This window comes from Dreissena polymorpha, chromosome 7 (assembly GCF_020536995.1).
Source record: "Dreissena polymorpha isolate Duluth1 chromosome 7, UMN_Dpol_1.0, whole genome shotgun sequence".
Classification (NCBI taxonomy): domain Eukaryota; kingdom Metazoa; phylum Mollusca; class Bivalvia; order Myida; family Dreissenidae; genus Dreissena; species Dreissena polymorpha.
This window is the reverse complement of record NC_068361.1, coordinates 24,356,424-24,382,965: the sequence shown is the minus strand read 5'-3', so window position 1 is coordinate 24,382,965 and position 26,542 is coordinate 24,356,424. Positions and strand designations below refer to the sequence as shown.

Genomic DNA, 26,542 nt, shown 5'->3' with positions numbered 1-26,542 from the left:
GTGAAATCTTCGTAATTCAATTCCAAGAACGCAAATGTAAAGAATCCGTATATGTAACGCGTTTGCACAGGGCACCCGTGAACGTAGAAATAGTTCCTCATCATGATTCCCTGAGCTTTATGAGACCGTCATATACAGGCACAATCAACGAGAATTCTGCTTATGGAACTCGGGTAGCAGGACTGTCAAATCTTTATGCGTGCAGTGTTGACAACTGTCAGAATAATATCGAGTATAGTATCATTGGGTCTGAAAGTTTCTTCTTTGAGACATATTCTGAAAATGGTCATATCCAGCTTTCCATTCATGCAAAAGGACCACTGAGCCTTGAAAGAGTTTCATATAACTTTATCATAATAGCAGAAAATTCCGATGGCCAACAAGGTCATACAAATGTTGAAGTTAACAATCTGGCAATCCATGATACCATGGATACAAATTTACGTTTTCGACCAAGCGGCCTGACAAAATATCGCCACAGACGACAGACTGCAGAGACCAACCCAGATCAAATTGTACCGGAAACAGCCAGTGGTCAACTTTTTTCTGAGGCTGTAGCTGGAAGCCCCAACTACCGTTACTCGTTGAAAAGCTCAACATACAAGAATGCCTTTACTGTCAGTGTCACTGGTGCAGTGTCTGTCGCACCCGGGTTTAAGCTGGACTATGAGACATATGTTCCTGCGAATAATGGATCCAATCGTATTAGGCTGGAAATTACAGTCACTGATAGCACTCTTCCACAAGGCAACAGTAAGTATACCAGTACAATAAATTTGTATATAATATGTATGTTTGTTAAAAATTAACAGTAGATATTGATTCCAATCTTTTTGAACTTTGGACCAGATTCATTTCTGCATTCATATTTTTAAAGTAACAATTGATGTTGAGATCATACCTAAGTAATAACTAGGAGTATGAATTGTTAAATATTGCTTTTGCTACATGGTTTGCCAATGGACCGTTCATGGAAAATGCAAAACTTGTGTTTGGAATGAAATGAGACTTGCAGCGAATATTCCAGCTAAATAATACTACGATTTTAACTTTACCAAACCAGATCTATTGATTATTGTTCCGACATTTATTATGTGTACACCATGTATTAGTAAAGATTAATGGAAATTTAGGTTGCAGATGCCATGGGAGGCGTTCCATGTAATTCATTATTATTCAATTACATTGTATTTATAAGCATCATAATCCTAATACAGTTAAAGACTTAATGAAGTTGAACAAACAATAGATTAGTGGACAGATTTGAAAAAAATACAGGCCTTATGATATTTTTGGTGGAGGAGTATAGTATCACATTATAACATTTAATTGTTTTTAATGTCATGTTATTTATTTGAACTTGCAGTACGCTTTTAAAGTTTATTAATTTCAACATTGGTCAATTGCTGAAACCTTCACGCTGTCTAATGCAGATAATTGATTGAAAATATAAGTACAGGGGTTATCATAATTTGAAAATTCAAACACAGATTTCAGTAATCCCTTTTTTGGAAATTCAGGCATGGGAGTACCCTTAAGTTGATTTGGAAATTCAGGCAAAGGGGTGCATGATTGTGCTTTGTGCCTTCCGTGGGGGAAATTAAATCATTTTTCATTCAGAAAGTGAAACATAAACTATCTTATCCTCAGATTTTTGTTGAAAAACATGACATGTATCACCACACTGTCCACACACAGGCTTACACTTAAAACTTCCTTTTATTTTAAATTCTTAATATCTGATTGTAATGATCGTAACCGTTAGTTACAAACCGTTATTTTCCCTTTTCTTTTGCGAGGCAGAAGATGTACATGTGATAAATGCATTACATTTTAACAGGTATCTATAAAGTACTGGCATAAACAATGAAACAATGTGATTAAATGTTAAATACTTTTTGTAGAGGTCTTTAATTCGAATTATTATCACATTATGGCTAAACAGGAAATTCTAATTTATAAAAAAACATAAACATTTATTTAAATTATATTTTATTTAAAATAGTTCTCATTTTTAATTATTGGTTGAAAAGTCACTGGCATATGTTCATAAAACGTCTTCCATTAATTTGACATCTTAATCCTAGATAAACGTCTTAACTCTGATTAAAGCTAGATAAACATTAGCAATTCCTTAAGGTTTAAAATCACTATTTTGTTTTGGATTAAGTTAAGTTTATTGTAATTGCGAAGAAAACACCAATGCATTATGTTTTGCATACTACTTCATTAGGAATAGTTTTGCAATATATATACGCCATGTTAATTTTTTTCTGTTCACAAACTATATCAAATTAATATCAATAGAAAAATCACACATGTAAAATAGAAAACAAGAAATGAGATATTTTTAACAATGCCCACTTTGATAAATTGATGGAAACATGGTTTTATTTATATATTTAATGTGTGTACAGAATAACTTATTGATATATTTCATGATTTTAAGATTAATTAAAGAACAACGTTTGTAGACATTCAGAGATATTTTTATGCCCCTGAAAAGGAAGGTATATTGTGATCGGACCGTCCGTCTGTGTGTTCGTCTGTCCTTCCGTCACACTTTGCGTTTAGGTTTTGCGTTTAGGTTTCGAAAAATGCTCATGACTTCTATGTCCCTTCACATAGCATCTTGATATTTGGCATGCATGTGTATCTCATGGAGCTGCACATTTAGAGTGGTGAAAGGTCAAGGTCATCCTTCAAGGTCAAAGGTAAAAAACATGTATCAAAGCAGCGCAGTAGGGGGCATTGTGTTTCTGACAAACACATCTCTTGTTATTGTTATAAAAAACAAAATTTCTGGAATTTAATAATAAATAAGATATTTCTTTTAGTGGTTCATTGGTTATCGCAGTGCAACTTTTTTTAAGAAGCTGCTAATGTAGGCATTGGCACCTTAGCTAGTTATAGTTGCACAAGTATGCTTGCTTTTGTTCGCTTATGTTCGCTATGATTAAATATTCAACATCCAATCTCAACAGAAGATCATAATGATTAATGATTTTAAAACTGAAAAGAAAATTGTTCTTCAAAAAATGGTTTCTGTACGTGAAATCACACAACAAAAAAAGCATCCAAAGTCCCAGGGCTCATGCTGGGTCAACATTTATTTAGCCTAATTTACCTTGTTACGTCTGAATTCTTACTATTTTGAATGGTTGAAAGGTTATTATGAAGAAATTTTTTGAGCCAAATTTTTTTATTTGTAGCCATACATTTGCTAATTTAGCCAATGGCAGCTCAAGCCCTGATTCTTCTATTTAAGTCAAAATGATGTGATTTTCCTTTTCAAAGGGCATCAGGGACCCATTCCCAAGTTAAGGTGAAAAGACACTATTTTAACAAATGATATACTGGCAAGTTTTCATGTTCTTTTTCAGTTGTGAAGGAGATTCTACAACCCGTAATCCTGCTGGACGTTAATGATGAGAATCCAGTGTTCACTAACGAGTTTGTTCCCTACCTGGCCACAGTGACCCTCGACTCTCCAGCCAATACAGTCGTTTACTCCCTCACAGCAAGCGACCCGGATGAAAAAGCAAACATACAGCTGGAGAAAGTCATTGGTATGGTCTTAATGTGTACAAAGTGTCCTATGTATTGTCCTTATGACTTGTGCATGATAGCGGTTTTAGATGTTACATGTATCTTTCACATTTTATGATCAGCAAAAGTTGTGTGTGTTTGTTTGATAACAACAATACTTATTAAAAAATAAATCTTAATTGTTTAAATAAGTATTAACAGCTGTATCTGCACTTGATAACATATTTCGCTATGTATTTTTAAATATTCCTTAGGCATACAAAGTGACGGAGCTTTGCTATATTTGGTTTATCTGAATTGCTTAGCGAATGGAGGTGTGAGCATTATTATGAAATAATATAATATATTTTGGACCAGTAGGGGGACCCATCCGTAACGGAAAAAGGTATATACTTTTTCCAAATGGGACCTACACATTTCCAATGGAAGATTTCTAAAACATACTATATTTTTAATAAGTCTAAAAAGTCCAGCTCTATAAGTTGAACCTTCAAAATTATAATATTGAAATAAATTATATGTTCAATCAGTGCCCCAGATAAGCTGCGTATCTGCGTCTTTCACCCTATTAAAATGTTTTAAAACGCAATGATATACACTATCATGCGTATTGAAAACGCAATCAATTTGACTTTTACGCAAATTCGTCAAATTTGATGCGTACGATGCAAAAGCTTCGATCGAAAATGCTTTGCTTGATTTCGGAATTTTCTCTTAACTTTGGAATTATCATCATAACACAGCGACGCTTTCATTCAGCAAGCGCACGGATAACGGGGCAGTCAAAATTATGATCAAATAATTGACGAAGACATATATGCATTTTCAATCTGACATAATTCGTCGCTCATTGTGCATGTATATGTAAAGCGTCTGTACTTTCAGTTTCTATAGGGATGCGAAATCAAAATGTTTAAGAGAGGTTGAAAGACGTCTGCGAGTGTTGCGCCAAAATATCAGTCGATTGCAAACTTTTTCGAACCAAGAAAGCAAGAGCCAAAAAGTGCAGAATAATTTGTGTTATCGATTTTTTTAAAGTTTAAAGTTTATATTAAGGACATTTTCAAGAATAAAGATGTTATGAAACTTCAGTTTATTAAAGTGTACAGTTTAATTGATTCAATACAAGTGTGCAGCTTCAACAAAAGTAAAGCAGCAATAGGTATGCATTTTTACAAATGATTTCACCCTATTTCAAGAATGAAATCACCCTATTTGTTTAAATCGATGGGTGAAAACCCTATTTCCCAAATAATTATCTGGGGCATTGGTTCAATATCAAAGAATTTTTCTAAGCAAAAAATCAACAACTTTTTTTCCCCATTGAAGTCAAATGAGACCGGGCCCAATTCCCAAAATTTTGAGAGAAAAAACCTCTGATTAGTTTATGTTTTCTTTATTTTTTTATATTTGTAGACGGAAGTTCGGACACCTACTTTGGTGTTGTCATCGTTGGAAATAGGGCAGACATAAAGCGCATTGGTCAGGCACCATTCCAGAACAATCAGCAGCTGAATATTACAGTTCGTGCCACAGATCGGAATGGTAATACAACCCAGGTCACATTCGCAACTGTTCAGATCTTGGTCGGTCCACGGGCTCCACAGTTCAAACTTGAACAATTCACATACAGGTTCCAGGAGGATAATGCTGTCAACCAAAGGTACAATGGTTCTATGTGGCTCTTGTTTGAATGACCAATTTCAAATTGTTTTCTATCAACAACTTAGAAAATGGCTTAGTTAATTTGAAACACAACTTACTTGCCTGAGTTTTTATTCCCCCGCATTGAATGATCGGGGGAATATTGTTTTTGACCTGTCATTGTGTCGATGTGTCACTCTGTCATTCTGTCCCAAAACTTTAACCTTTTGCAATATTGAAGATAGCAACTTGATATATGGCATGCATGTGCATCTCATGGAGCTGCAAATTTTGAGTGGTGAAAGGTCAAGGTCATCCTTCAAGGTCAAAGGTGAAAAAAAGTCAAAGCGGCGCAGTAGGGGGCATTGTGTTTCTGACAAATACATCATTTGTTTTAAATGTTATTGTAAATATAAACCATTTTGAATGGAAATTTTGCTGCGATGAGCAGCAGAAAATTTGGGGAAATGAACAATTAATATTAACAACTGTGTCAGAAAAATTACATTCACATGTTAATTAATTTGAATTTCTTTAAGGATAACAACGGACCTGAACCGCATCAAGGTGAGAAGCTTCCAGAATAATGCAGTGATATTCTCCATCCTGGACGGCAACAGTCAAGTAAGCAATTTGTTTGAAGCGCGCCTGGCTGCCCAGACATCTGGTGACGTTAAGGAGTGCGACCTGTACGTGCTGAGGTCCATGGACCATGAAGTGGACCCCAAGGACTTCAACCTGAGCATCAAGGTGACCGAGGCTTCCACAGGGCTGTCCAGTACTGTCCCGGTGAGTGAGTGGGTTACGAGGTCATCTAGTTTGTATTATATATCTTGGTGCAGATAGGTGTGAATATAAGTTAATTAATACACTTAACAAGGTGCTAATATCATACGTGAATACCATCCTGAAAGTTGCCAATGTTAATAGTTACAGGATGATTGTCTGGATTTGGTGAATTGTTTACTTGCCCTCAGCATAAAAGTGCTAGAATAATAATTTTTTATAATTTTCTTTAATTGATTTGGGGTACTGAAATATGTAGCTATTACGTAGCTTTTTGGGGGCTTTCTTGTGTTAATTATTTTATTTATTATTCCCTTCAATCATTGCATTCAATTTTTACGAAGAATCATGTTAAATGCTAAATATATGTATATAATGCCCTAAATGTATTTTCTAGATGGTTGTTCAATTGACAGACAAAAATGAGTTTAATCCAAGGTTCAGCATTTCTACGTACAAAAAAGAGACTGTGAGCGAAAACATAGCTGTTGGTGCAGTTCTTCTTCAAGGTTCAAACAAAGTGTTTTATACTTTATTATAGTCGTTAGACAAATACATTACTCATGGTTTGTTCCGAAAAAAGGTTGCTTAGAAAAAGACAACAAATACATTTTCCACACCTACCCTGTATTTTATGAATCCTGCTTCTGTACCATCTCATTATGTATTGCAACATCTTAAACCCTGGAAAATTACGTAACAAAATCTACACCCATGAAGGGCCTCTTACATGTACAACATTCCTGACAGAAAATATTTTTCCGTTTCATAGCTTAAAATGGGTCCATAATAAACTGGAGATTTTAATGTTTTACAAGATACAAAATTAGTAATAATAAAAGTATGCACATAGAACATACTTTTTAATTTTTAGTAAATCATGATGTTATTAAATTTATTAGAACACATTTTACATATGATCATTGTATGATGGTTTACCTGGCACTGTACTAAAACAAATAAATTAAAAACCAAAATTCAACCATTGTGATATTTTATTTTATTAAACTTTAACCCTCTGCATGCTGGGAAATTTGTCGTCTGCTAATATGTTGTCTGGTGAATTTCTAAAATTAGCATTTTCTTTGATTTTTTTTCAAAGAATACTATCAGACTAGCAAACAGTTTGGATCCTGATGAGATTCCGCATTCTGTGGCGTCTCATCTGGATCCAAACTGTTTGCAAAGGCCTTCGGTTCCAGCACTGAAAGAGTTAAAAGCCTTCTGATGCTTTGGTCTCAGATGTTTTTTTCCAAATAGTAATTAAGCATGCTCTAATTATCATAATTACTTTCCAAAATTAGTTATGGACCATGTGCTTTAAATGTCATAAATCATAAGTGTACTACGCAATTTTACAACAACTGACATTTCTATGTAACAATCCAAATCTAGTTGTTTTTAATCTTAGTTGTGTCCTAACTAATGTTTCATGTTGTCTATCAACTTATAAATATTCAATAAACTCTTGAATTGACATCATCTATAATAAGGCACACACAAATGTTTTTTTATTTATAAATCATTGTTTATTACTGCGGTGTAAACCTTTGGATAGAGCACCCATCTCTTTTATACAATACATTTGGCCACTGTTGTGGTATTTGTCAATGAATGCATTTTCCACCACTTCTTGTGTTATTTTCGATCTGTTAATGAACATAAAAAATTTAAACAAGAAGTAGCTCTTTTGACTTTTGTTTTGTAGTTACGGCTACTGACCAGGACCTTAATTCCAAAATTTCCTTTAGTGTAAACAACGACCACTTCAGAGTCCAAGCAGTTGATCCAAATAGGATGGAAAATCCATACACTGCAGACATCATTGTCAATAAGTAAGGGTATATATTGTGAAGAATGATGTTAAGCATTTATTTGTTGTATCAATATTAAATAGTTCATTATTGTATAATAAATGGTCATAATGTACATGTACTAACCTAACAAATAGATGGTCAGTGCCAATAACATGTTGCCATTATAATTAACTTCATTGAACTATAAGGGATTTATTAATGGACTTTATAACTTTCATTATTATTAATTTTAATGTTGTTAAGAAATATTTTTAGTAAAATAATCAATGCATAACAAATGACATGGTAATAGATTTGTGATACAATTAAAATAGATAAGTGCATGTACATATATTAATATTTGGTAATACAATTTGTTGTAGAGCCTTAGATTATGACAGCTTGCAAGTCAAACTATATGACTTCACTGTTACCGCCACTGATAATGGCGATATTCAGCGCACTGGAGACGCCACTGTGAGAATTTTCCTTACTAATGTCAATGATGAGAAGCCAGTGTTTACAGAAAACATGACAGCCGATGTCAGATACAATGCACCTGTAGGAACTGAAATCTATCAGGCAAAGGCCACAGATGCAGATGGTGATGGTGTCAAATATAGATTTGTTTCAAGTAAGTATTAATTGCTTTTGATATTGTTATCATTACAAAAGTTTCTCTCAAAATCTGCTTGCATTTCGCTTCTGATATTTTCTTTAATTTATCTCAAATTCTTAATTGAAAATTTCAGACAACCCAAAGTTTCAAATTGATCAGAATTCAGGACGTGTGGTGCTTCAACAGAAAATTGTTGACAGTCAAGCCCAGATCAGTGACTTTGAGTACAGGCTGGGTATTATTGCCACTGATGATGGTGCTTGTTGTGGCAATACTCAGACCAAGTCTAGCACCAGCACTTTGACTGTCAATATTCTCACTGACAATACCGTTAGGCCAAGCTTTGATAATTGTCAATTGCTGAATCCAAAAGTTAAGGAAGAAGTGACAGGAGCAACTGTTATTCAGGTACTTGATATGACTTATCTTACAGAACATGATCTGTAATGTGCATTATTAACCCTTTGCATGCTGGGAAATTTGTCGTCTGCTAAAATATCGTCTGCTGAATTTCTAAAATAAGCATTTTCTTCATTTTTTTTCAAAGAATACTATCAGAATAGCAAACAGTTTGGATCCAGATGAGACGCCACATTCTGTGGCGTCTCATCTGGATCCAAACTGTTTGCAAAGGCCTTTAAAATTCGGTTCCGGCACTGAAAGGGTTAATTGTTATGTTTAATTCATTTCTAAATTGCTGTATTATTGTATGAATCAAACATTCATTAATGTATTCCAGGTTACTGCTACAGACACAGATTATGGCAAGAATGGAAAGGTTACATACTCAATTCGTGAGCAGAATGTGCCATTTGTTATCAATTCTACCTCTGGAGTGATCACCACCAGTGCAAAAATTGACAGAGACAAATTGACAGGCTCAAAAATTTCAATCAACGTGATTGGTGAGGATGGTGGTGGTCTGCAAGGAACTTGTCTTCTTTTGATCCAAATAGAGGACATCAACGACAATGCTCCAGTGTTTGGACCATTGAATGCCTTCAAAGTCCTGAAAACCGCAAGTGTTGGAACTATTGTGGACACTGTAGAGGCAACTGATGCAGACATCAGTTCGAATGGGCAGATTGTGTATTCCTTGGTATATAATCCTGGGAACTACTTTATAATCGATGACAACGGGAAGTACACTGGGACAATAAGAGTGAACCAAACACTGCCTCAAAATTTAAATGTAGGTATTTATTGATTCTATATATGAATGTTAACATGTTTGATATTGTTTTACGAAAATGCATCTTGCTGGTTTTGAGCTCGGCTGTTTTCGAAGAAAACCCGAGGTATTGTCATAGCCAGCTCGTCATGTTGTGTCCGCTGTTGGCGTTGACATTTTGTCAAGGTTTTTAACATTGGCTCTAAAATCAAAGTGCTTCAACCAACAATTTTGAAACTTCATATGTAGCTGCACCTTGGTGAGTTCTACATGCCACACCCATTTTTTGGTAACAAGGTCAAAGGTCAAGGTCACTGTGACCTCTAAAAAAAAAATAAAAAATGTTCTGACAAGCTTTCATCTATTCAAAACTGCACCCGCAGCAAAGCGTGGCACCCGTTATGCGGTGCTCTTGTACTTTATTGGTACTTGTAAGAAGAAGATGTTGAGATCACATGTATACAATATTTTCTTTTTTTTGATCTAGGTGCTGACAATTAGAGTGCAAGCAGCAGATCAAGGCACCCCTCCACTGTTCAGTAATGTGACAATCAATGTCAGCATAGTAGAGGAAGCAAACGCTTTGCCTCCAGTATGGTTAGGATCGGAAGAAAGTTATATTGTCACAGTTGCTGAAAATGTTAGCATTGCTAATGCTTTGCTCACTTTTACGGCACAGTCAAGAAACGCATCATTGCCAACCCTTAGCTTTGGACTTCTGGACAATTTTGGCGGTCTTTTTACCGCTTCATCAAATGCAGCAAGTGGTCTCAATCAAACTGGAGCCCTGCGACTCTTGACAAACTTGGATTATGAAAAAGCAACAGTGTATTCTGTTACTTTGCTAGCCACGGTAAATATGCAGTTATGACATTACATTTTAAGAGTGAACTTAATTGTTGTTTAATTTAATAGATAGTACTTGTTGGTCATAGTATATTGTCCGAATAACCCGCAATTACAAGTTTAGATGCAAAGGGGTTAAATAAGACTGCTAATCTTAAACTTTAGGCTATGAAGGATTGGACAACAAGCTTTTATTATGCCCCCCTTGAGGGTGGCATTTAGCAGTTGAACTGTCCGTCAGTGTGTCAGTATGTCAGTATGTGTGTATGTCAGTCTGTCTGTCTGTCCGAAAAAAAAAACGTTGGCCATAACTTTTTCACTATTGAAAAAAGCAACTTGATATTTGGCATGCATGTGTATCTCCTGGAGCTGAACATTTTGAGTGGTGGAAGTTCAAGGTCAAGGTCATCCTTCAAGGTCAAAGGACAAAAAAAAGTTCAAAAAGGCGCTCTCATGAAGATGCACATTTTGAGTGGTGGAAGGTCAAGGTCATCCTTCAAGGTCAAAGGTCAAAAAACAAAGAAATTTTTATTTCAAAGCGGCGCAATAGGGGGCATTGTGTTTCTGACGAACACATCTCTTATTATTACTAAGCAAGTAATATTTCTATTGTAACGCACTTTTAAACTGCCTATTTATCCTCATTTGTATCTTAAATATTGAAAACTATTTCTTACTAAGCTCTGCAAATGATCTTCAGCTAAAGATGTTCTGTTGTTATATGTGTATATATGAGTGATATGACATAATTTTTCATGATAGATCTACAGTCTCATTCATAAATTAGCGCTTAGAGATAGCACACCAGAAAAGAGATATCTTAGATACATAAATATAAATGGAAATACCGGTACTGTTTGTTTCGGGGAGACGGAAAACTACAACGGGCGAGGCATGGTCAGGGGTGATAACCCCCAAAAAGGGTTAGGGTAAGGGTTAGGGTTAGGGGTCGGGTTAGGGTTAGGGTTGGGTTTAGGCTTACCCAAACCCTAACCCGACCCCTAACACTAACCCAAACCCTAACCATAACCCTCTAACCCCCCCCCCTCGCGCAATACCATACCATGCCTCGCCCGTTGTAGTTTTCCGTCTCCCGTTTGTTTTGAGATTCAGGAAAGAAAACATTAACATTTTTATTGTGATTGTCATTTGCCCAGGCATTTAATGTGAATTGAATTAAGCACAGTTTGGTATCTGTTTTAACTTAAAACGTTGCTGTAAAAATTGGCATGCTAGAGGTCTATATCTCTGTAAGATTTATGTATGGGTCGGTAAATATTGCCACAAACCATTGATATCAGCCACAACTGTGCTTTTCAACTGATAAGACTCATTCCCCATTAGTTTTAGACATTCTAAATGTGTTTGTATTCCTCTGACATCTTCAAATGCCAATAGGCCATATCACCAGATCACATTTTGATGAGGCTTCCTGTAGGGGCAACATTGTATTTTTGAAAGCATTATCTTGTTTCTCGTAGAAGTGCAAATCTTCGTATCTACATGTACTACATGATTTCAACAAATGTGTGCACGTCTTCAGAGTCACAGAATAGACATATTGTCACTGACAAATGCTGATCTCAACAACCATAGCATCTTTTAAAAAATGTGTAATTGATGATCATAAATGTTTCTGTTGCAGGATATAAAAAATCAACGATCCTCAAAAAAGTGTACAATTAACGTGAAAGATGTCAATGATGTCACGCCTACTTTCCTCGGTATTGATGAGGAGTCAAATTTCTTGGAACTGAAGCTACTAGAAGGTGACTACACTACCAGACCAGACGCTGGACAGACTGTCGACACAATTCGAGCCACAGATGTTGATGGGACCTCTCCAAACAACTTGGTATAAATGCAAAGGGTGTTATTTCTCATCCTTTCAAATGATTTCCTCAATTTCAATGTCAATTGTTGAAACCAATAAAGGGGGGTAGGGGTAAGCGCTTTTTGCTCCGCGGCAGTGGTTCATAAATCACACTCATGAATGCTTCGATTTCATGTTATCATGATTATATTTGAAATTGTATTGGTCTTCTTCTTTGGTTAACTATTTAAACACATATATTGTCTTCTTTGATGTTTTAGATTGTCAAATACGAAATTTTCTCGGACACCAGTGGAAAGTTCACGATCAATTCTCTGTCAGGTGTTTTATCTACAAAAGCCGTGTTTGACCGTGAACTAGAGAATGTGTACACAATCAGTGTTAAGGCAATTGATGGTGCCCCATCTGCGCTTACAAGTGACGGAAGTCCCAACACAGGTATGCACTATACAATAGACATGGCTCTAAAAGAGGGAAAAGGATATGGACCATCATTTCTTAATCATAGATATTTCTTATTTTTACTTTTAAATTACATAAGCCATCTACTGTAAAAACATTAAATTTAGTGTGGTACGAATTTTTGTGGATTTTGTTGGTCTGCTGAACCACGAATTCAAGTACCAACGATTATTATTTATACATTTTTAATCCAATGTCATTTTTGACATTTTCTTCTGTTGTTAGTTATCCGAGATAGTTGTTTTTTGTAATAGTTTCTTCACTTCTGTCGGTCACATTACACTATATCTTGACTAATTAAAATATATCCGAATTGAAAATTTTGTTGTTATTTTCCACCCATTTGACATAAATTATATATGTTTGAACTAAGATGTTTATGATTACTTAGTATGATAAGAACTACAATGTCAAAATCACAGTTTGCAGATTGATCACATATGTCAATTAGTGCCAATTTAAGTTAAAAGAGACATAACGGTTTTCACATGTGTATTTTGGGGACCTTATTACTCAATTGTTACTACTAGTGGACCTATTGCGCTGAGAATTGCAAATATTGTCAAAACAACATTGATTGCAATTAGCGAATGGGGACCCACAAGTGCACCGCTTTATCGCTCATATCGACAATTATCGGCAACACTTTCGTGCTTCAGTGCACATTAACCTCAAGTCTTGCTGTCAACACAGATTAGCAGATTATGTTTCGTTATTACTCTCGTTGTTTTAATAAAAGTTTAATTATTATGTCGGTCAGTCTTCCCCGAAAATTTGAAATCCACGAAATTACGTTTCAACGATATAGTTGATTTTTATTTGAAATCCACGAAATAAGATGTCAACAAATTAGGTTTTTTTAATAAAACCACGAAATATCATACCGACGAATTTCTATACGTTTACAGTATTATTAGTGAAGATGTTACATTAAGCATAAAAGGGATAATTGAATACTTAAAAGTCCCATATATTCTGTGAAAAACAACCAGAATAATCTGGCTGGGATAAGCAGGCTTTATGCATGTATTTCAACTATCCCAGATAAGCACATGAGTTCACACAGGCTGATCCGGGATGTTACTTTTTGCCTAGACTAAATTTTTCTTTAGAAAACACTTTGTGTAAAAGAATAATTCCATAACAGTAGAATTGAATTTGAATGTGATGGCACATTTTCAATATCTATTTACAGGACTAGTAACAGTTAAAATAACCATACAGGACGTGAATGACAATGTCCCAACTTTTGAGAAGACCATGTATAACTTTGATGTTGCTGAAGACACCATTATTGGTAAATCAGTGGCAAGGGTCACTGCCACAGACCGAGATTCAGGTACATTCGTTTAAAATACTTAAACAAATAGTTGTCTATGTGTATTGAACAATGATGGGGAACGCATTCAAAGCTTTATACGTTGGCTATTGCACAAAATTCTGGCCCAGTTTGTTCACTTCTTTTGTTTGTGATTGTAAGAGGCACTCGTTCACAGACTGTCCTAATGACCACCGTATTTTTTGTATTATAAGACTTGAAAATTTACCTCAGCTTGTTTTGACAACTGGTTCAAAATTTTGGATAATTAAATGTATAATTATATTTGCAGTTTTTGAATCCTTATCAATATATTAATCCTGATTTACATTCAATGCACAATGTTTTCTCAGCAAAAACTTGCATGTATTTACACTGATCCCATCTTGAACATGTTTGCTTTGATTCATGCTTTAGATGCTGTGCTATCATATTCTATTCGCTCTGGTAGCTCCAATGTACCGTTTGCTATTGTTGCACAAACTGGGGACATTTATGTGGCCGGAGAAATAGACTTTGATCAGGGACAAAGGGTATGCTGATGTACTTTTTTATCTCTGTTTTTATCCCTTTGAAATGTGTATGATAGACTGAAAATTTAGTCAAAAGTCGACAAAACCGGTGTTCGAATTTAGCCACTGGACCGAAGACCAGGTCCACCAAAATTACCGTCGGTCCAGTAGAAAATTACAGATGACTTGTCCGATGGCCCAATCAATTTTGGATGTAAAGGAATGTCCAAATCTAGTGATGAAATGTTCATATTCAGTAATGAAATACAAAGAAAACCATACAAATAAATCAGGATGATTATGACTAGCGCGCATCGGATTTGCGCAATGACGTCTCATTCATATCGAATACTCTCGTCTTTTTCGAATAAAAAGGTTAAATGAACTGAATAACACGTGTATTTTAGTGCCTTTAATGCCATATTTAAACTATTAATCTTGTCTGTATTCATTAATTTATGATACTATGAACATTTTATTGTGATATGTTTGACCCGTAAGGCGTAAAAATGTTCCAAACTTTTCCGATCAAAACACCGTGCTTTTCGGTACCATAGGTAGCGTTCTTTGTAGATAATAAACTACTGAACAATCTACATTTGTTTAATATTTATTTCAGAAGGTCATGTCAATGACAAATTGTTATCTGCAGTAAAATGTAATATCATAATAGTAGATCTAGATATAGATCTAGAACAGATTCGTTTATGTCAAAATCCCATAACTGTATTGGTCTAGTAAAAAGTAATTCGGTCCAGTGATTTTTTTTACACTTACTGGTCCGAATGTCCACTGCTCCAAAAAGTTATTCGTGAAGACTGCTGAACATAAAATTACATATGGTAATTTGGCTGCTATAAGTCAATGCAGTTATTAAATCTTAAGTTTACTAAAAAATAGTACTCATGGCTCAAAGAATTGTTATGTTGTTTAACAAGATGAAGTAAACTAATGATCTATATTGGTGTCATCTACTGATCAGTTTGATGATGAGATAATGTTCGATTCAAGTCTTAAATGAGTATTGCTTTTGTCTTGTTAATAGGTTTACACCATGAATGTTCAAGTGTCGGACTCCATATTCACCAGTTCGACCAATGTGACCATCAACATTCTGGACTCCAATGACAACCCACCTACTTTCCTCGGTATTGATGAGGAGTCAAATTTCTTGGAACTGAAGCTACTAGAAGGTGACTACACTACCACACCAGGCGCTGGACAGATTGTCGACACAATTCGAGCCACAGATGGTGATGGGACCTCTCCAAACAACTTGGTATAAATGCAAAGGGTGTTATTTCTCATCCTTTCAACTGATTTCCTCAATCTCAATGTCAATTGTTGAAACCAATAAAGGGGAGTAGGGGTTAGTGCTTTTTCCTCCGCGGCAGTGGTTTATAAATCACACTCATGAATGCTTTGATTTCATGCTATCATGATTATATTTGAAATTGTATTTGTCTTCTTCTTTGGTTAACTATTTAAACACATATATTGTCTTCTTTGATGTTTAAGATTGTCAAATACGAAATTTTCTCGGACACCAGTGGAAAGTTCACGATCAATTCTCTGTCAGGTGTTTTATCTACAAAAGCAGTGTTTGACCGTGAACTAGGGAATGTGTACTTAATCAGTGTTAAGGCAATTGATGGTGCCCCATCTGCGCTTACAATTGACGGAAGTCCCAACACAGGTATGCACTATACAGTAGACATGGCTCTAACAGAGGGAAAATGATATGGACTATCATTTCTTAATCATAGATATTTCTTATTTTACTTTTAAATTACATAAACCATCTACTGTAAAAACATTTAATTTCGTGTGGTACGAATTTTCGTGGATTTTGTTGGTCTGCTGAACCACGAATTCAAGTACCAACGATTATTATTTATACATTTTTAATCCAATGTCATTTTTGACATTTTCTTCTGTTGTTAGTTATCCGAGATAGTTGTTTTTTGTAATAGTTTCTTCACTTCTGTCGGTCACATTACACTATATCTTGACTAATTAAAATATATCCGAATTGAAAATTTTGTTGTTATTTTCCACCCATTTGACATAAATTATATATGTTTGAACTAAGATGTTTATGATTACTTAGTATGATAAGAACTACAATGTCAAAATCACAGTTTGCAGATTGATCACATATGTTAATAAGTGCCAATTTAAGTTAAAAGAGACATAACGGTTTTCACATGTGTATTTTGGGGATCTTTTTACTCAATTGTTACTACTAGTGGACCTATTGCGCTGAGAATTGCAAATATTGTCAAAACAACATTGATTGCAATTAGCGAATGGGGACCCACAAGTGCACCGCTTTATCGCTCATATCGACAATTATCGGCAACACTTTCGTGCTTCAGTGCACATTAACCTCAAGTCTTGCTGTCAACACAGATTAGCAGATTATGTTTCGTTATTACTCTCGTTGTTTTAATAAAAGTTTAATTATTATGTCGGTCAGTCTTCCCCGAAAATTTGAAATCCACGAAATTACGTTTCAACGATATAGTTGATTTTTATTTGAAATCCACGAAATAAGATGTCAACAAATTAGGTTTTTTTAATAAAACCACGAAATATCATACCGACGAATTTCTATACGTTTACAGTATTATTAGTGAAGATGTTACATTAAGTATTAGATTGAAGCATAAAAGGGATAAATGAATACTTAAAAGTCCCATACATTCTGTGAAAGACAACCAGAATAATCTGGCTGGGATAAGCAGGCTTTATGCATGTATTTCAACTATCCCAGATAAGCACATGAGTTCACACAGGCTGATCCGGGATGTTACTTTTTGCCTAGACTAAATTTTTCTTTAGAAAACACTTTGTGTAAAAGAATAATTCCATAACAGTAGAATTGAATTTGAATGTGATGGCACATTTTCAATATCTATTTACAGGACTAGTAACAGTTAAAATAACCATACAGGACGTGAATGACAATGTCCCAACTTTTGAGAAGACCATGTATAACTTTGATGTTGCTGAAGACACCATTATTGGTAAATCAGTGGCAAGGGTCACTGCCACAGACCGAGATTCAGGTACATTCGTTTAAAATACTTAAACAAATAGTTGTCTATGTGTATTGAACAATGATGGGGAACGCATTCAAAGCTTTATACGTTGGCTATTGCACAAAATTCTGGCCCAGTTTGTTCACTTCTTTTGTTTGTGATTGTAAGAGGCACTCGTTCACAGACTGTCCTAATGACCACCGTATTTTTTGTATTATAAGACTTGAAAATTTACCTCAGCTTGTTTTGACAACTGGTTCAAAATTTTGGATAATTAAATGTATAATTATATTTGCAGTTTTTGAATCCTTATCAATATATTAATCCTGATTTACATTCAATGCACAATGTTTTCTCAGCAAAAACTTGCATGTATTTACACTGATCCCATCTTGAACATGTTTGTTTTGATTCATGCTTTAGATGCTGTGCTATCCTATTCTATTCGCTCTGGTAGCTCCAATGTACCGTTTGCTATTGTTGCACAAACTGGGGACATTTATGTGGCCGGAGAAATAGACTTTGATCAGGGACAAAGGGTATGCTGATGTACTTTTTTATCTCTGTTTTTATCCCTTTAAAATGTGTATGATAGACTGAACATTTAGTCAAAAGTCGACAAAACCGGTGTTCGAATTTAGCCACTGGACCGAAGACCAGGTCCACCAAAATTACCGTCGGTCCAGTAGAAAATTACAGATGACTGGTCCGATGGCCCAATCAATTTTGGATGTAAAGGAATGTCCAAATCTAGTGAAGAAATGTTCATATTCAGTAATGAAATACAAAGAAAACCAAAAAAATAAATCAGGATGATTATGACTAGCGCGCATCGGATTTGCGCAATGACGTCTCATTCATATCGAGTACTCTCGTCATTTTCGAATAAAAAGGTTAAATGAACTGAATAACACGTGTATTTTAGTGCCTTTAATGCCACATTTAAACTATTAATCTTGTCTGTATTCATTAATTTATGATACTATGAACATTTTATTGTGATATGTTTGACCCGTAAGGCGTAAAAAATGTTCCAAACTTTTTCGATTAAAACACCGTGCTTTTCGGTACCATAGGTAGCGTTCTTTGTAGATAATAAACTACTGAACAATCTACATTCGTTTAATATTTATTTCAGAAGGTCATGTCAATGACAAATTGTTATCTGCAGTTAAATGTTATATCATAATAGTAAATCTAGATATAGATCTAGAACAGATTCGTTTATGTCAAAATCCCATAACTGTATTGGTCTAGTAAAAAGTAATTCGGTCCAGTGATTTTTTTTACACTTACTGGTCCGAATGTCTACTGCTCCAAAAAGTTATTCGTGAAGACTGCTGAACATAAAATTACATATGGTAATTTGGCTGCTATAAGTCAATGCAGTTATTAAATCTTAAGTTTACTAAAAAATAGTACTCATGGCTCAAAGAATTGTTATGTTGTTTAACAAGATGAAGTAAACTAATGATCTATATTGGTGTCATCTACTGATCAGTTTGATGATGAGATAATGTTCGATTCAAGTCTTAAATGAGTATTGCTTTTGTCTTGTTAATAGGTTTACACCATGAATGTTCAAGTGTCGGACTCCATATTCACCAGTTCGACCAATGTGACCATCAACATTCTGGACTCCAATGACAACCCACCTGTTGTCCAGGACTACTCTTATACCAACATCACTGAAAACGATAACTCTGTGGTTGGAAAGCTTGTAACTGTACGTTTGCCAATTTTGAACTCAATTGCGGATATCCTCTGCACTGCATGATGACAATTAAATTCTTGATCGATTCGACCTGCATGACTTGAAAATCATTAATCACCAATGTATCACTGTTTCTGTTCATATTAAGCCAATGTCTTTTTGTTGTGGAAGATGCAATGATAATCATCAAGGATCACTTTTAAATATTTGATATTGTACACATTGTTTGCTGCCTATTTAGATCCCATATTTTTCTTCAGATCAAAGTTACAGACAAAGACAACAACGGGGTAAACACATTTTTCTACAGTCTTCGTTTCTCAGACAGTCTAAGTCAAAATTTCTTTGCCATCAGTTCAAATGGAGATTTAAGGATTATAAAGGCATTGGACAGAGATTTCCCAGATGGGCTTGCTGAATTCAAGTTCACAGTTGAGGTGCGTGATGCTCCGTTAGATAAGAAACCCCTCTATGGGTACGGTGAGGTCACTTTTCGACCCATTGATGTCAATGACAAAGCTCCTGAATTCCCAACAGAAGCAATGCAAATGACTGTAAGAGAGGAACAGCCACCACGTAAGTAACAATTTAAAACCATGCTATACATGAATAGAATAGAATCAAAATATTATTTATATGAAATATGTTTTTAACTAGAATATTCACTGAATACTTGGATCTGTGATATTCACCCAAATGTCGCTGTCTATGTCCATGTAATGATCAAGTTAATTGTTAACATTCAACATATTGCTATTGTTGCTACTCAAATGAAACTTGTCACTCATGTTTGGGGTTATTATTTGAGGGCACTGACAAAGTTCTCTTACTCTGCATTTAGCAGAAGCATGCCTTTTTCACTGCTTTGAAATTTGCTTTAGTTGAACATGCAACATCTCCATACACACCTTGAATTTTGACTAAAAATGTCAAATACAGTTATTGTCTGTATGCACATTAATTTACTAAGACCTATAACTGTGACCGTCATTTTAACAGGGTTATGCCTTTTTGGTACTTATAAAGTCGGGCTTAACTTTGCGTACAAGTTGAAATTAAGGTTAAAGTTTGCATGCCACAAGTAACTATACATATCTCTGTAACTACAATAGATATTTAATTCAAACTTCACACATGTCTTAAGAGGGATCACTCATTAAGGCCTATAACTCAGACCTGCAGTTGAGCAGAATTATGCCCCTTTTCCTACTTAAAAAGCTTTTCATGGAACAATTGTACATCTCTATGTCCACCTCTGACATTGAAATGTACGTATGTACTTATGTTCTGAACTAATTTGTAAAACAATCCATCAAAGACTTAATTTTAAACATTCTTATATCTTGAATATTCCCCCTTTTGTTCATAGAAAAGTCAGGTTAAGGTTTGCTTGCAAGTTTAAATTCATGTTAAAATTTGCATGCAATATGTTCATGGCTCTGGTATTCCAAAAGATATTTAACTGAAACTTTACACATGTCTTGGAGATCATAATTTATGTGTATGTCACCAAAGCCCAATAACTCTGGGCTGCAAAATGAGTGAAATTATGACACTTTCATACATTAAGTACAAATGTACTTGGGTGATTCAGTTAAGTGTTTGAACGCAATAACTCTAATGTCTAGCTGACATAGGTCATTGGGTTTATAACGTTCCATTTTATTTATATTTTCTCTCTGATAGGCGTTTCTTGTTTTATTTAATTATTTTTAATTTGTTTAGCAGTCACATAAACAACCAAGCTATGTAAGATGGAATTTTTACACCCATTATTGCTGCTTCTTCCTGTATTTGCGCGATGATTATCTGAGATGTTTACTATATGATTCTATATTCTCAAATCTTTTCTATAAAGAAGGAATGTAGTTGACAATTGTTAATAGTTTTATTTGATCGTTAGTCAAAAAGTTGTCATTCTATTACTCTTGTATCTTCAATTCAATTGAGTAATTAAATAGTAATTAAATTGAATGCGTTTTAATTCCCTTTTATTATTGTTTAATTTGAGTTACAATGCTATGACGTTAAATTTTATTTACACTTAAATGTATTATGAATATTGCTGGGCCAAGTGTGAGGTTGAGCGCTCTATAACCAGGTTTAAATCCCCAATGCTTTGCATTGACCGTTCCAAGGCGGTGACCCCAGCTTTATTCATATTTTGTGTTTATGTTGGTTTGTATTGTGCTGTATTGTGCTGTTTTGTACTGTTTGGGCAATCGGTCACTTGCCTTAAATAATGGACCAACTAATTGTTTTTAATGAAAATTCAATACTGCTCCAGCAGCTGGAGTTTCACTTCTTTATAATGCAGACCAGTTGGGTAAAGATCATTGATGGTAATCTTGATATAAAGTTTGCTCAACATCCTTTAGGATGGGGATATTGCGCTGCAAAGATGGAGTAGATCACTGTTATAAAAAATAGCAAAAAGTGTTTCTGCTCGATTAGCTTTGATTGAGGTATTGTGATGAAAATTTGTAGGTAACATACATGAAACCCATGGGTTAACTGAGCTATGGGCTTGTTTGATCTATGTCATTTTTACATAGCATAGAAAACAGTTTCTTCTCAATGGATTCTGATCAATAATGGTAGAACTGATAGAGTTTTACACTGTCATTTTATGTAAATGTAGCCTATGTGCAGACCTTACTTTAAACCCTATTCCATAAATAATTGAATATCTAGTTTCTTGGCATGGTCACATTTTTTGTTTAAATTGTAAGATGTTCAGCTTTAATTTTATATTTACTTTATGACCTACAAGTACTCAACTTTAAATATGTCTTTGTGGTCATAATATCACTTGACTGACAGAAAAATGTACATTATACCATCCAGACTAGTCAAGAACGCTGTCTTGGGGCAGGTTGTTTCTATTTTATGGAGATGTGTTGTACAAATTGTGTTTACTACAAATCGTGATCGTATGTAAGGCCATCCGATGAGCATTGGCCAATTATGAACACTGAAACATTGCCCATTCATTCCAGCTGTGGTTCTTGGAAAGGTTGGGGTCGTGGACTACGATGACCCACTTCTGGACAATAGCAAGTTTGACCTGGCGATTATAAGTCAATCACCAGAGCCAACTCAGGTGCACTTTAGTCTGTCCGGAACATCTATTCGAACAAATAGCATCCTGGACAGGGAGAGAGTTAATAAGTACTTCCTCACGATGAAGGCTGTTGATAGAGGAACTCCCAAACAAACTGGTTCCGGAACGTTGACTATTACTGTTGAAGACGTTAATGACAATGCACCAAAATTTAATCAGACTTACAAGTTTGTCCTGTCAGAGCACCAAACGGAAGGTATGGTCATTTTCATAAAAAATACTCTATACATTGAAAGTTATATAAGTGTGGATCTAAAGGTAGACATATTTTCATTTTACCCTGTTTACTGTTATTTTTAAAAAGATACGGTCTATTTTAATTCTAAATACTGTCACTCTATGTGTAAATGTATTGTTCTTATAGGTGAGGTTGGTAGAATCCAAGCCTTTGATGCTGACATTGGTGTAAACGCCGAGCTGACATTTTCTCTTGATGACGCCTCAATAACATACTTCAAAATGAACCAGGATCGGGAAACAAACCAAGGAGTCCTCACAATATTTAAGGTAACGTTTCAAACGGTTACTAGAAAATGATTAACCAATTCGCAGGAAATATAGCTTTGCAGCTCGTATGCTTTCTCATGTTGCAAAAACGATCATTTAACGGATATAAACGTTCATTAATATTGCGAACGACAAGCATAACGGAAATCAAATGTCCGCTTAAAAACAGTTAGTTGCATTGCATTTAGAAGTAATTATCCAAACAAACGATTCGCAATGTGTAGAGATGTCAACAAAATATGGATGTTCGGATACTATATCATAAATAGGACAGTAGTTTCATATCGTAATTTGTGTATAGCCTTTTTTTCATGAAATTTAATTAATTAAAATACATGTTTTAAGAACATCGTTACAAACACAATAGCAACGGTGTTGTATATGTATATGCTAGATGGCGCATAAGGCCTCGCCAGCTGTAGCATATTAACATTTTCAAAAAGCACACTTTCGTTACATATTTTTTAGAGTTCATTAATTTGAAGTGTCAAAAGAAACAATCTGCGTACATGTATTGTTTATATTACAATAATTGACTAAAAAATACAAATATATATCCAAACGGTATTCGGATATTACATCTCAATGTCTAGATGTGTATGAATTTTAACATTCATTGACATCCCTGCACATTTGCAATAACATTTGCAAAAACATGCAATACAAATTTCAAGAAAATTGTGATGGTGTATCTGCGTTCACAGCGGGAACGGAAAAATTTAATTTCCAAATTTTACTTCGTATACATTTTTGTGAGGAGAGACAGTGGCGTTTACCATTTTCTTGATGGAAGCATTTTTTTTTTCTTTAACAGGCTGTCGACTATGATAACCAAGTCAATCTACAAAGAAATTTTACCCTTACTGCCGTTGTTGTTGATACGGATCCCAATCACAAAGATCAGACCCGCATTCAAATACTTGTAATTGATTACAACGACGAGATCCCGACATTTAATGAAGATCAAAAGTCGGTGACTGTTGCTGAAAATGTTGCAGTAGGAAAATCTATTGCCCGATTTAATGCTTTTGATAGGGATGTGAATCCAGAATACGAGAAGTTTCAGTAAGTTCTTAATGTCTTTGAACAAGTTTATTTCATAATTGCTTGAAATAATTGACTAAAATATAGTTCAATGAAATGTAAGATGGCTCAGGTAAATATATAACAGCTTAAAATATTTTTTGCAGATACTACATTGCACATGATAGAGACAGGACCAAACGGTTTAGAATCAACCAGAATGGAGAGGTGTTTATTGAGAATCCTTTAGACTATGAAACAACTTCAATTCACGTTCTGCATATACTTGCTATTGACAACGTAAATGGTAAGATCATAACTTTGTCAAATCTTTGATGAACTTTTAATCTGTCAATAATACAACATATAAAATGTGTTTTTTAATTAAAGAATGGACGTAATCAGGCGATGCGTTTAATTAATTACAACACAATGTTACATATATGATGTATGCAATCATCGACTAGAGAGTATATAAGCAAGAATCTGAATATCAGTCAAGGAACATGTACATACACTGGGTGTGGTGAAATAAGACCTGGGCATTAATAATTTAGTAAAGTCTGACCAACTTCAACCTGTTTGAGTGTTGCTCTATGATTCAACACATGGAAATATTTCGGAAATGCTTACATTAATATCAGGTAAGTGTAATTTATCATTGATATAAACTTGTCAAAAACTGTTACTCAACATAATGGGATAATATTTAAAAACCTTACTCCTGTCTGAATTTCACAAGGGCTTCCACAAAACACAGGCACTGCTACGTTGACAGTGTCGGTGACTGACATTAACGACAACTTCCCAGACTTTAAACAGAAAGACCTGACTGGGAACCTGATGGAGCACCAGCAGTACAACGACGAAGAGATACTAACTATCACTGCAACAGATGCCGACGGCCCAGGCAATGGGGGCCCCTACCAGTTTGACCTCGACTGTAGCTACGAAGGTGGCTCTCCCCAGTGCAACTGCCAACTTTCGGGCAGTGGCTGCCCCAGCAGCAATACCAACAACTTCAGTTTAACTAAGGATATGGGTGGGTACTAGTAAGACAAAGAGGTGTTGAAATTGTTAAATATCACTTAACGTCGTTTGTTTCCAAAAAAGACAATTATTATTCCATTGTCAGTTGACCAAGATCTCTGAAAAAAAAATACGTCATGTTCACGGACGTTAATAATTTGCGCCATTATTTTTGGATATAAATTTTATAAACGCGTTAATGCCCTGTTCATTTTCTCCATCCATTTTGGGGAAAAAACATCAGTTAGATCGGTCCGAAGCCCTGTTTTGTTCAGCAGCAACTTGTATAATTTTAACAGCAATCGTTTGATGTCACTAGCAATTTACTTTGATCGAAATTGCTCGACATACATGTATATGCTTGAACATCGATTTGCTTTTTTAAACCCCGCCATTTCACAATATGTATTGATCCTAACGTTTCCGAATGGGTTTTAGTGCATGTTTTGTATATTTCTGCATAAATTTATATTCGCTGGTTCACGATTCATTGTATTTCATCAAGAAGTAATATGTAGGAAAATATATCAACATGCATATAAACTACCCGACTTGTAGATTTATTCATAATTTTTTCAAAACTTCTGGTCCTAAGCGAAAACTCGGAAGTATAATGGGCTTGTTTATCAAAGCATCTTCAAAAGCAGTGGCACAATAGCTGTACGGCCGTGGTTTTGTTCTTTTGTTATTATTAGTAATGTCATTTATAAAGACAAGCATTCTTTTAAAACCCGATATTGAAGAAGTAAGCATATTTAGGCATTTCGATATCCATTTAGTTACTCTTTATAATAACTGTACATTCAAGCTGGTGATAGCAACCGTGGTACTGCTAAGTTGAAGGTCACAGGAGAGTTCGACGGTGGCTTCGAGCGAGTGGTTAAGTTACCTATCTGGATGTGCGATCTGCAAGGATTGAACCGTTCAGACCAGCAGTGTGGCCACCGATTCCTAAATATTAAAATCAACGGCAAGGATAATAACACGCAACTTGACGGTAAACAGTCCATTACAATTAATTATTACATGAAGTAGACATTTTTTAAAGCAATGAGGAACATGCGTATATTTTATACACAATTTTGAGCTCGGCGAGCTTTACTCTGCCCCTAAAAAACCGGCGCCCGTGTTTCAGATAAAGTAAAAGTGCAACTTAACATATCACTACTTCTACCACTGGTATTTTATTGAAACTTAAAGCATGTGTTTCGGTTCAATGTTTGAGATCTTTCACCAAAGTCCATACATCTAAACAGTAAATGAGCAGAATTATGCCCATGTATGTGCTTATACTATTGGTTACGATAAACTTGCAACATATCCATACCACTGTTTTTACTACAGCTGTTCAATTAAAGCATAAGACTTGTTTTCCGAGTAATTGTTTGAGGTCGCTGACAAATGAAATGTGAAAGAATAACTTCAAAAGTAAATGGAACATAAAGAAAAAAGTATGTATGCTCTTACTTGAATGATAGTAGTCAAATGTTCATCACCATGACGGTTTTTTGCCGTGACTAAAACAAATACTACACATCAAATCTAGCACTTAAAGGGACATGTA

The 26,542-nt window shown here is 35.0% G+C and overlaps 1 protein-coding gene across 1 annotated transcript; it reads left to right on the top strand.

The window, feature by feature from the left end:
* The first annotated feature begins 4,458 nt into the window (after positions 1-4,458).
* Positions 4,459-26,013, top strand: LOC127839549 (neural-cadherin-like). Its single transcript, XM_052367939.1, has 22 exons — positions 4,459-4,471; positions 4,966-5,212; positions 5,733-5,982; positions 6,377-6,488; positions 7,688-7,814; positions 8,159-8,409; positions 8,528-8,802; positions 9,134-9,586; positions 10,053-10,418; positions 12,057-12,180; positions 15,731-15,816; positions 16,056-16,233; positions 17,465-17,608; positions 18,005-18,120; positions 19,146-19,307; positions 19,556-19,871; positions 22,295-22,615; positions 22,784-22,926; positions 23,741-23,991; positions 24,117-24,256; positions 24,728-24,991; positions 25,787-26,013. Exons 1-22 carry the CDS (start codon positions 4,459-4,461, stop codon positions 26,011-26,013), a joined length of 4,566 nt encoding a protein of 1,521 aa, XP_052223899.1.
* Positions 26,014-26,542: the final 529 nt, after the last annotated feature.

Excerpts from the sequence above, each read along its gene's own strand:
- LOC127839549 (XM_052367939.1), top strand. Across the intron at positions 23,992-24,116 it reads CCAGAATACGAGAAGTTTCA|ATACTACATTGCACATGATA; the intron begins GTAAGTTCTTAA and ends TATTTTTTGCAG. Across the intron at positions 24,257-24,727 it reads TGCTATTGACAACGTAAATG|TGTCGGTGACTGACATTAAC; the intron begins GTAAGATCATAA and ends CTACGTTGACAG.